Genomic DNA, 10864 nt, shown 5'->3' on the forward strand with positions numbered 1-10864 from the left:
AGGAGACTCGCTTGAGCCCAGGAGTTGGAGGTTGCTGTGAGCTGTGATGCCATGGCACTCTACCCAGGGGGATAGCTTGAGGCTCTGCCTCAAAAAAAAAATTAGTGGAATTTAAAAAATGGTACAAGTATATTTACTGCTATAGGACAAAAACTTCAATATATTCTTTGTATATAGTCTTCAGTTGAAAAAAAAGCAGGTTGGCTTGACATCTGTAGCTCAAGCAGCTGGGGCACCAGCCACATACACATGAGCTGGCAAGTTCAAATCCAGCCCAGGCCCGCCAAACAACAATGACAGCTACAACCAAAAAACAGCCGGGCGTTGTGGTGAGCATCTGTAGTCCCAGCTACTTGGGAGGCTGAGGCAAGAGAATCACTTAAGTCAAAGATTTGGAGGTTGCTGTGAGCTGTGATGCCATAGCACTCTACCCAGGGCAACAGCTTGAGACTCTGTCTCAAAAAAAAAAAAAAAAGAAAAGAAAAGAAAAAAAAAGCAGGTTATGCGAAGAGAAATGTGATTCTGTTTACACCTAACTACACCTCCCCATACTATTACCATATGTATATGTATAGAAAATGTACTGATCTATGGGGAGGGCTTGAACTTTGCTTATTTATATTTTCCCGTTTGGTTTCAACTTTTATAATGAGCATATATACATATATATATATATACTTTTAATAATCATTTTAAAAAGCATGCTTTTGTAATACTTTTAATAATCATTTCATTACCATTTTTGAGGAGAAAAAGAAGGCTAAAAGCTCAATCTTTAAAATTATGCAAGAAATGGAGATGTCAAATCTGCATTTGTTAATCAGATATTTGCATATTAATTGGGACCATAGGAGCTTGAAAGAAGTATGTTTAATAAATAGAAACTTCTTATGAAACAGATAAAACATATTACTCTAGGAGGTAGTAATGAATCCAATAATAATAGGGACATAACAGGTTATTAAGAGAAACCAGGAGTACCGAGGAGTATCATGCTGCATTTGAGTTTGAGACTGGGGGCATTTGAAATACTACAGACATTGATAATGCTTTGAGATTCTCAGCCCACATTCCTCTCTGAGGGCAGGAATTTTTTTTCCTAAAGCAACAGAAATGTAGTAACGAAAGGTTCCCTTGGGCATTTTGTTTTTTTGTTGCCAAATTAGCTTTTCTTATTTAAAACATAAAGGAGGTATAAAATATACAACATTTTGTCATGGACAGACTTGAGGTCGTCCTCCGTGACTCCCGGTTTTCACGTCCTCCAGACGAGTGTGGCTAGGACTTCTGACTTGCTTCTAACTAGTAAAACAAGGCTCAGGGATGCAATGTGACTATATTACAGTGTATAAGACTCCATCTTGCTAGTACACGTGCCCTAGAGCAGTGGTTCTCAACCCTTCTAATACCACGGCCCTTAATACAGTTCCTGTGGGTGGTGACCCACAGGTTGAGAACCGCTGCTCTAGAGTCTTTCTGCCTTGCTGGCTGTGAGGAAGCAAGGCACCATGAAACAGACACCCACATGGCAAAGGCCTCCAGGAGCCCAGAGCAGGCTGTCCTACCACCATTCTGCCAACAATCAGGGTGAGCTTAGAAGCAGAATCTTCCCCAGTTGAGGCTCTGATGAGAGTGTAACCCTAGCCAACACCTGGGTGCAGCCTGGTGAGGCCCTGAAGCACAGAGCCCAGCTAAGCCAAGCCCCAACTCCCTATAGCCCACAGAAGCTAGGAGATAATAAATGCAAATAAGGCCATGTACAGCAGCTCACGCCTATTATCCTAGTACTCTGGGAGGCTGAGGAGGGTGGATTGTCTGAGCTCACAAGTTCAAGACCATCCTGAGCAAGAATGAGATCCCATCTCTAAAAGTAACCAGGCATTGTAGTGGGCACCCATAGTCCCAGCTACTTGGGAGGCTGAGGCAAGAGGATCACTTGAGCCCAAGACTTTGAGGTTGCTGTGAAATATGATGCCACAGCACTACCAAGTGTGAGAAAGTGAGACTCTATCTCAAAAAAAAAAAGGCAAATTAACTGCTCAGTCTATAATCTGTTATACAGTATTAGATAACTGGGACAGGTAAGTAAATAAAAAGTAAAGGCTTATCTCCATACCCAAACCTCTGGTACTCACACTTAATAATTTCTTGTTTCTATTTTCATCCACCCTGCTACCTCAACAGCTGGTGTCTAAAAGGTTAAACATCACAGCCTCTATTCTGGCCCATGCTTCCCTGCAGGCTCTCATGAAAAGAATCTGGATCCATGTGATTCAAGAAAAGTAAAGCGTAGTACCTGACTTACTTTAGGGTTTCAACACAGGAAGTATATATTTAAGGGTGAACTGTGTGTACACTTCAAAGCCACATGTCCCAAACAATACGCATCAGCTCCTTCCTCCAACCACTCTTCTCCTAACACCCAGCCATGACATTCTTTCTACATATTGTTTTTATTCCCATTTTCGAGGTGAGGAAAGTAAAAGTTTGTGCTAAGGTCACTCCCTACCTAGGTCCAGGACATCACCATCAGAAATTTGTAATAATTCTTCACTTCCTCACACACTAGATATTCAATTAGTCACCACAGGGAAGCGGGGGTGCTCCAAGTACTTTTAAAATTGAGTATCTCATCTCTATCCCTATCACTACTTCTGGCTTCAACATCCTCATTCATATTCTTTCTCTCTCACTCTCTCTAATGAATTGCAACCACCTTGGAACTAATCTCCTTGGTGCTACTCCCTCTCTTAATACATGTGCCATCAGAAAACTCTGTCCTAAAACACAAAGCAGTTCACATCATTCTCTTACTTGAAAACATTTCATGGTTCCTTACTGCCAGTAGAATAATAAGGTTCCAACACCTTACCATGCTAACAATAAGGTTCCAACACCGTACTGTTCAGAGGACTGAACACTCCTTTTCAGCATCCGCAGTCCCATCCAGCCTAGCCAAGCACTTGGTGTTCCCCGAACACGCCGCTCTTTCCTGGGAACTGCCTCACTTGTTCCTTGTCTCTCCTTCAATGTCCATCCCTACTTTTCTCCCCACAAAAACTTCTATTTATCTCTTGGATCCTGGCTCTACTGTTACCATCTCTGAAATGCTTTCTCTTCATGTCCAGCACAGTTAGTGTCCCTCTTCCTGGTGCTCCAAAACTATTTAGAAAACACCTCCACTGTTCCACTTAGCAAATCACATGTTGAAGACTGTTTTGTGTCAGTTTCCATCACTAGATCAAGAGATCCTTAGACACTAGAAGTATCCTTCCTTCCTTCTTCTCTCCCTCCCTTCCTTTATATTTTTGAGACAGAGTCTCATGTTGTCACCCTAGGTAGAATGCCGTGGTGTCACAGCAACCTCCAACTCTTGGGCTCAAGCGATCCTCCTGCCTCAGTTTTTCTATTTTTAGAGGTCTTGCTTTTGCTCAGGCTGGTCTTGAACTCATGAGCTCAAGGGATCCGCCTGCCTTGGCCTCCCAGAATGCTAGGATTACAGGCGTGAGCCACCACATCCAGCCTTATCTTTCCTTTAGTTGTCAAGTGCCAGGTACCATGATGAAGGGTAAGAATAATGATTTCAGTAACTACTATTTATGGAGGTCTAGTAAGTGAGAGGCACTATACTAAGCCGCTAAATGTCTTATCTATTCACTAACTGAACAGACATTTACTAGGCATCTACTGGGTACATAAACGGTCAACTGAACTTACTTTATAGAACAGGGAGATAGAGAACACGGAAGTAAACTACTTAAATAGCATAATTCCAGACACTGATGACACTAAGAAGTCAATAAAAATAGGAGGAAGTAAAAGAATGAGTGGAGTGAGGGAGGAACCCAGGAGATTCAGGAAAAACCTCTAAGGAGATGGCATTTGAACTAAGACTTACCAAAGAAAAAGGGCAATAGTGCAGGAAAAAAATTACTATATATAATTTTCACGACATCCTTTATTTTTTTGAGACAGGATCTCACTTTGTCACCTGGTCTAGAGGCTAGAGTGCAGCAGCTTCCTCACACCTCACTGAGACCTTGAACTCCTGGCCTCCAGCTGTCCTCCTCCATCAGCCTAACAAGCAGTTGGGACTATAGGTGTGTGTCACTACACCTGGCTAATTTTTCTATTTTTTGTAGAGATAGGATCTTACTCTAGCTTAGGCTAGTCTTGAACTACGGGCCTCAAGTGATCCTTCTTCCTCACCCTCCCAGACTGCTAGGATTATAGGTGTGAGCCACTGCGCCCAGCCATGATATTCTTTCTACATAGAGTTTTTATTCCCATTTCGAGATGAGGAAAGTAAAGTGCGTGATAAGGTCACAAGCCAAAGACATGGCTGAAACTGAAACCCAGGTCTGTCTGACTCAGGACTGAGGCTTTTCTCCATTAGAGCCTTCTGGATCCCAGATGCCGGCTTCTGCTTACTCATTTCTCTCTGGCTATAATGCCCTTCTTCTCCCCAGCCCAGAGAATGCCTCCTCTTCCTTTAAACAACTCACAGGAACCTCTCTGTGATGCTTACCCTGAAAGCCCAAATAGAAACGTGCATCTCCCTCCTCTGAACATTTGCCACCCTTTGCATGCCCTCACGGCAGCTATGTTCTGATGAAAATAACCACGTACACTGCTCCTTTGCTGGGCAGTGTCTATCTTACATGCCTGATGTGTCCCACTCCAGCCTCCACTCGCCAAGCCTATGTAAATCCTTGCTCTCAACATTTCCAGGATGAATGAAAAGCAAATAAATAAGGTAATGAAGTTTGGTGGGAATGGCCAGATGCCCAAAGGCTTTCCAAGTGTCTGATACAACTGTCAGGGCTGTTTCTGAACAAAAGGCCCAAAGAGTGCCAAGAAAATAAAGCAGACCAAAGACAATCTTCATGAGAAAGCTGAAGGCACACTAACCTGCTTTAAGTTGGCTTTTCATAAGCTGTGTCTGTGTTCCTTCCCCACAGTCAAAGAGCCAGCACTCGCCTTCACACCGAAGGACCACAGCAGAGGCACCCCGGGTTGGAGATGGGTACGCTGCGCCAGTCCCCAGAAATGTCACATCCATAGACATCTTTCCCCCTGCAACAGAAAGATCGCCTGGGAATTATTTCCTATCACTAAACCCAAAACACATCCCTATGAGCTTTACTATTATTTATTTTTTGTTTATTCACAACAGTCTGGATTCCTATTTTCTAATAGTTTTCCACGCAAATCCAAAGTAACATTTTAATAAATCTTAATCAGCTAAAATTATAAACTACCACACTCTGTGCAACTGCCTATACACACAAATAAAAAGAGCTAAACCCAGTCAATTATTATAAAAAGTACAGCTGAATTCCAACCATAGGATGTTCTCAAAAAGGCAGAACTGTGGAATAAAAAGATCAGTGTTTGTCAGTGATACAGGGGGAGCGAGGGAAGAAAGAATGGGTGGAGCACAGGGGAGTTTTAGGGCAGTGAAACTACTCCATGTGATACAGTGAGGAAAGACACAGGTCAGTATACACTGGCCAGTTGTACAGAGAATGTACAATGTAAAAGCTAATGAACTCTAACGGAAACTTTAGTTATTAACAGTGTATCAGTACTGAGTTATCAACTGCAATAAGTGTATCTAATTAACCAAGCTGTCAACATGGGGAAACTGGAGATGGGGTGTTGAAGGATGAAAGGGTATCTTTACTTTTCACTTATTTCTTTTTAAGTCCTTCTGGTTAGAATCCAGCCTGGGCCAGCTAAACAACAATGACAACTGCAACAACAACAAAAATAGCTGGGCGTTGTGGAGGGTGCCCTTAATCCCAAAGCTACTTTGGAGGCTGAGGCGAGAGAATTGTTGAAGTCCAAGAATTGGAGGTTGCTGCGAGCTGTGACGTCACAGCACTCTACCGAGGGTGACATAGTGAGACTCTGTCTCAAAAATAAATAAATGAAATTAAAAAAAAACTAATAAACACTAAACAATAATAACAATAATTCTAGTTGAGATTCTGGACAAGAGATGGTATTTAACGATGCTTACCAACTGGTGTCCCTGGTGCCCATGTGATCAGCCCTTTCTCTGAATGATCCATAAATAACAAGAATGCTGTATATACCCTACAGCAGTGTTTTTCTTTTTCTTTTTTTACAGCAGTGTTTTTCAACCCTTTTTATCTCACAGCACACTTGATCCTATAGTTACACTTCCACGGCACACTTAAATAATGTTGATTAAAAAAAAAAAGAGTAAAAAATGAAAATCACTGCTCTACAGTAATGCTGGTATTTCCTAACAGTGCTGAGCAAACTTCTCACTCCCTACCTGTCAGGGTCCATGACTGGGCAGGACTTGGAACTGCTATTTTAACTGATCAGGAAGAAGATATGTATTAAATAAAATAAATGAGACTGAAATGAAACCTAACCAACTGCGGATTATCCACACTGATACCACGGAGGAAAACACAGTAATTTTAAGAAAAACTACTGTAATAAGAATATCTGACACAGAGCTGAATATAAGATAAACATACAGAAGTTTCAATAATTTTTCTCAGCCTTAGTGATCACCAGATAACAAAAATGAAATCTCATTCACAAGAGCATTAAATAAATAAACCAACTTATAATGGAGAGACACATTCTGTTCCTTGATATCATGGAAATGTTTATCTTCCAAAACTAATGTCAATATATTTGGTGCAGATCCTATTAGACTTCCAGTGGGATTTCTCTCAGAACAAAAAACAATCCAAAGATCACATGGAAGAAAAAAACATGTCTGAGAATGGACAAGAAAATTACAAAAGGCAGTTAAGTAGTGATCAGCCCTTTCTCGGAATGATCCATAAATAACAAGAATGCTGTATATACGCTACATATTTCTAGATATTCACCTTTTCTACATTAATCAGATGTAATTAGAACAGAATCATACTGGCACAAAAATAGAGAAAGGGAAAGGAGAATCCAGAAATAAGCTAAGTATGTATGGGAATCAATAAGTAAACAACAAAAGTATAAAAAAGGTGGTTTATTTAATGAACAGCACTGACATAATCGGGCTATTCTTGCAGAAGAAAGCAAAGCAAGATGGTCACTTTGAATTGTAAACAAAAATACATTCCACGGGGATTTGAAATTTAAATGCCAAAAATGCAATAAAATATGTCCAAAACATTAGGAAAATTTGTACATGTTTAACTTTGAGGATGAGAAATCCCTTAATGGCAAGACAGGAAACCTGGAAATTAAAAATAACAGGCATTTTCACCACATAAAAACTTTTATGCATCAAAAGACTTATGAAGTCAAAGGACCGAAAGCACCTGGAGAAAATGGCTTGCGTCCCTTATGACAAAAGGCTAAACGTCCCTAAGAGAAAAGTTTACTCCAGTGCATTCAAAAAATAAAAATGCTGACACAACAGAAAAATAGGCAAAGGATAACAGGAATCACGGGAGGAATCGAACTGGCCAGTAGACGTGAAAAGTATGCAGACAACTGTTATGCATCCATAAAAATACAAAGTAAATACAAAATGCTCAGTCTCCAGGTAATTAGTGGAATGCAAGTTAAAGAAAAAAGAGACCATTTTCCGCATATCAGTTGGCAAATATTGAGGAAGCAATGCTAGCTAGTGCTGACCAGGATGAAGGCAAATAGGCACCCTCATAAAATTCCTGGTGATGGAGGTACGAATCGCTACTATACTTCAGGAAAATAGTGAGATAGATTACCAGTAACAATGCTTTAACCCAGCAGTCCCAGTTGGGGAATCTACCCTACAGAGTTAAAGGATCTAAGTATAAGTTTGTTTATTGTGGTGCTTTTAAGGTGAACAATTTGACTATGTCAACAAGGAAATGGTTGGACATTATATGTTCATACTATTATTCTATTAATGATTTATTTGCAGCTAATAGTCAGTCTGTTAACTATTGTCCTAGAGGGATGACAGTGAGAAAAGTTACTGATAGCTATGGTAGGATCTCACTTTTATAACAATAATGCCCCAAACTTCTTTATTTATATAAGACAAAGTCTGGGGTGGCGTCTGTGGCTCAAGGAGTAGGGCGCCGGCCCCATATACCAGGGGAGGCAGGTTCAAGCCCAGCCCTGGCCAAAACTGCAAAAATAAATAAAGAAAATAAAGAAATTCTAAAAATAAATAAATAAGACAAAGTCTGTTATGGAAGGATACACACCTTACTGTTTTTTGGTGATTTTTTGTTTCTTAAGACAGAGTTTCACTCTATTACCCATGCTACAGTGCTGTGGTGTCTTAGTTCACAGAAACTCTCTTGCCTGAGCCTCCCAAGTAGCTGGGACTACAGGCTCCCATCACCATGACACCCAGCTGATTTTTCTATTTTTAGTAGAGACAGAGTCTTGCTCTTGCTCTGGCTGGTCTCGAGCTCCTAAACTCTAGCAATCCACCTGCCTCAGCCTCTGAGTGCTAGGATTACGGGTATCGGCCACTGGGCCCAGTGCATACTGTTAATATTGGCTATCTCAAGGGTGATTAAAGGAATCTGCAGGAGGTCAGGAGGGGAATTATTATTTTTCTTTTAAATCTTTGGGTCTTAAGATTCCAACAACAAACATTTCATCCATTTAATTAAATGTATTAATTTTTTATACTGATTTTTTTTAAAAGTGTCATAAAGCCAAACATGTTTTTCTAACTACACATCACCATCAACTTGGCCCCCACACACACAATTTTCAAGTATAAGGTGGTACATCTCTTTCCTACACACAAGCCTTAGTTGGGGTTATTGCTATCTTTCTATGTGTTACTCTATATTTTTACCTCCAAGATCAACTCTCCTTCGATAATTTAGAAACTTAATTTGCAGAGGCTTCCCTATTGGATTACAGTGTGCAAGAAAGGTGAGAATAAACAGAATGTAGAAAGTTAAAATTTGCAAAAGCTAAATGCAGATGGAATACTATTCACTTTGCCATCCCTAACAAATAATGGATCTAGACCAGTGTGGTATATAACCCTGAGAGCATAATCGAAATCACCTGGTGGAGCTTTTAAAACACATCCATGATTGGGCTCCATCCCAGAACAATTAGACAAGAAAGTCTGCAAATGAGACATGTCATTTTAATATTAAAAATTTAAAAAGGAGGAGGAAAAAAGCCTTCCCTGTGATTCTAACATGAAGTCAGATTCAAGAACCACTTAGTGAAAGGCTAATGGAGAACTATAATTGATTGGATCAGGCTGACCTGAACTCACTAGTCAACTGGCCAGTCTTTTTAAAAAATGCTTTATTATGAAAAACTTCAAACACATACTGAAATAGAGAGATTAGTATAATGCATCGCCACATACCCATCACTGAGCTTCAGCAATTATCAACTCATGGGGAATCTTTTTTCAATTCTACTCGCCCCCCCCATCCCCATTACTCCAAGAATACTGGATAAGTGGTATGGGGGCTTCCATCAAGAGGCACACATTGTCTGGCTGTCTCGCTTTTTCTGATGTTAACAGCCACTAGAGATCATTGCCAGGATCCATTATTTCATTAGGAGTTGCCAAAAGGTGATACTTTATCATTCCTTCTGCAGTTATTAGCTGGCATCCTTCTGTAATTCCCTGGTCAATTACTTGGTTACACTGTGGTGCTATTTGTACAAAAAAGGTCCACAAAGAAAGACAAGATCTTATCTAACTCCAGATGTAATGCAGTATGAAATACACAGTACCCATGAAGTATTCTTGCTAAAAAGTAGAACCTGAATCTTGAAAACGGTTGTAGATTTAAATACGTGCTTATTAAAGGACATCACAGGTATGGATAAAGCAAAATCCAGGCTGTGGAAACTTTCCAGGACAAATGACTTATTCGTCAAGTAAAATACAAGGAAAAAAATAGCGGAGATAAAGAACTTAAAAGAAATCCAAAAGACGTCAACCAAATTTAACAGGTGTAAATCTGGACTGTGACTTGGACAAACTGATGGGGAGTGAGGTAGACAACTGGAAAAATGTAAACGCTTACTGGATAGCAGACCATAATATGAAATGCTAATTAAACAAATAATGGCTTGATGTTTAACAAAGGAGTTATTGTGCTTTAAACAAGTACTTAGGGATGAAATGGTACATTTCAGATTTGCTCTAAAATACTAGTGAGGATGCGGGTAATAGATGAAACAAGACTGATCATGAATTGGGAGTTCAGTATACCATTTTTCTATATGTTTGAAAGTTTCCACAATAAAAGGCTTAAAATCGAACCAAATACAACCAAAACCCGCCCAATAAGTCGGGGAGTAATTAGAAATTAATTTATTTCATCAGTGGTGCATATTTTGTGACATGCATCATTTTAGACACTAGGAATTAAAAGTGAGCAAACCAGATTAGGTCCCTGTCTTCTTGGACCAAAAAACAAAACAACAAAAAACAGCTGCTTGCTTTCTCAAGAATGATCCACCTTCGACGAAGTGCATATTCCAGTCGTGATCACAGAACTGTCATTTCATACTCTGGGTCCGTGGTTTCGGTCCCGGCTGCAGATCGCAATTACTGGCGACGATCTAATGGCTGCCGGGTTTGGAAACAGCGCTCCAGGGTTTCCAGGCAGGCAGTGTCAGCCCTGCAATCACCCTGCGGCGTTCGCACGACAGATACTACCGTCCTCCATTTTAGAGCTGAAAGAACCGTGGCCCAGAGAGAAAGTGAGTGGCCGAGGCACAACCAGGACCAGAGGCCAGGCTCCCCGACGAGACGGTGTCGGCCTCGCAAATAGCCGGGTGGGCAACGGCGGAGGCGGCAGCAGCGCCGGGCGACCGAGGCTCCGGCCCGGGGCGGCCGACGAGGCGCGTTTTCGCTCCGGGTGCTCCCGGGGCCTGG

General features: G+C 40.9%; 2 protein-coding genes across 2 annotated transcripts in view; both read right to left on the bottom strand.

Annotated features, from left to right (window-relative positions):
• Positions 1-5078, bottom strand: part of SMAD4 (SMAD family member 4) — a 100228-nt gene extending 95150 nt beyond the window's left edge. Inside the window, exon 1 of the mRNA XM_023510179.1 lies at positions 4912-5078. The gene's annotated coding sequence lies outside the window, so the exon portion shown is untranslated. The remainder of the gene's footprint in view (positions 1-4911) is intronic.
• The window catches only part of ELAC1 (elaC ribonuclease Z 1), an 11249-nt gene extending 6107 nt beyond the window's left edge, over positions 1-5142 (bottom strand). The window contains exon 1 of the mRNA XM_003784701.3: positions 4912-5142. Within this exon, the coding sequence (XP_003784749.1) occupies positions 4912-5068 (157 nt within the window). The 5' untranslated portion in view covers positions 5069-5142. The remainder of the gene's footprint in view (positions 1-4911) is intronic.
• Between the last annotated feature and the right edge of the window lie 5722 nt (positions 5143-10864).

This window comes from Otolemur garnettii, unplaced genomic scaffold (genome assembly GCF_000181295.1).
Source record: "Otolemur garnettii isolate 467f Iridium unplaced genomic scaffold, OtoGar3 scaffold00012, whole genome shotgun sequence".
NCBI classification, from domain to species: domain Eukaryota; kingdom Metazoa; phylum Chordata; class Mammalia; order Primates; family Galagidae; genus Otolemur; species Otolemur garnettii.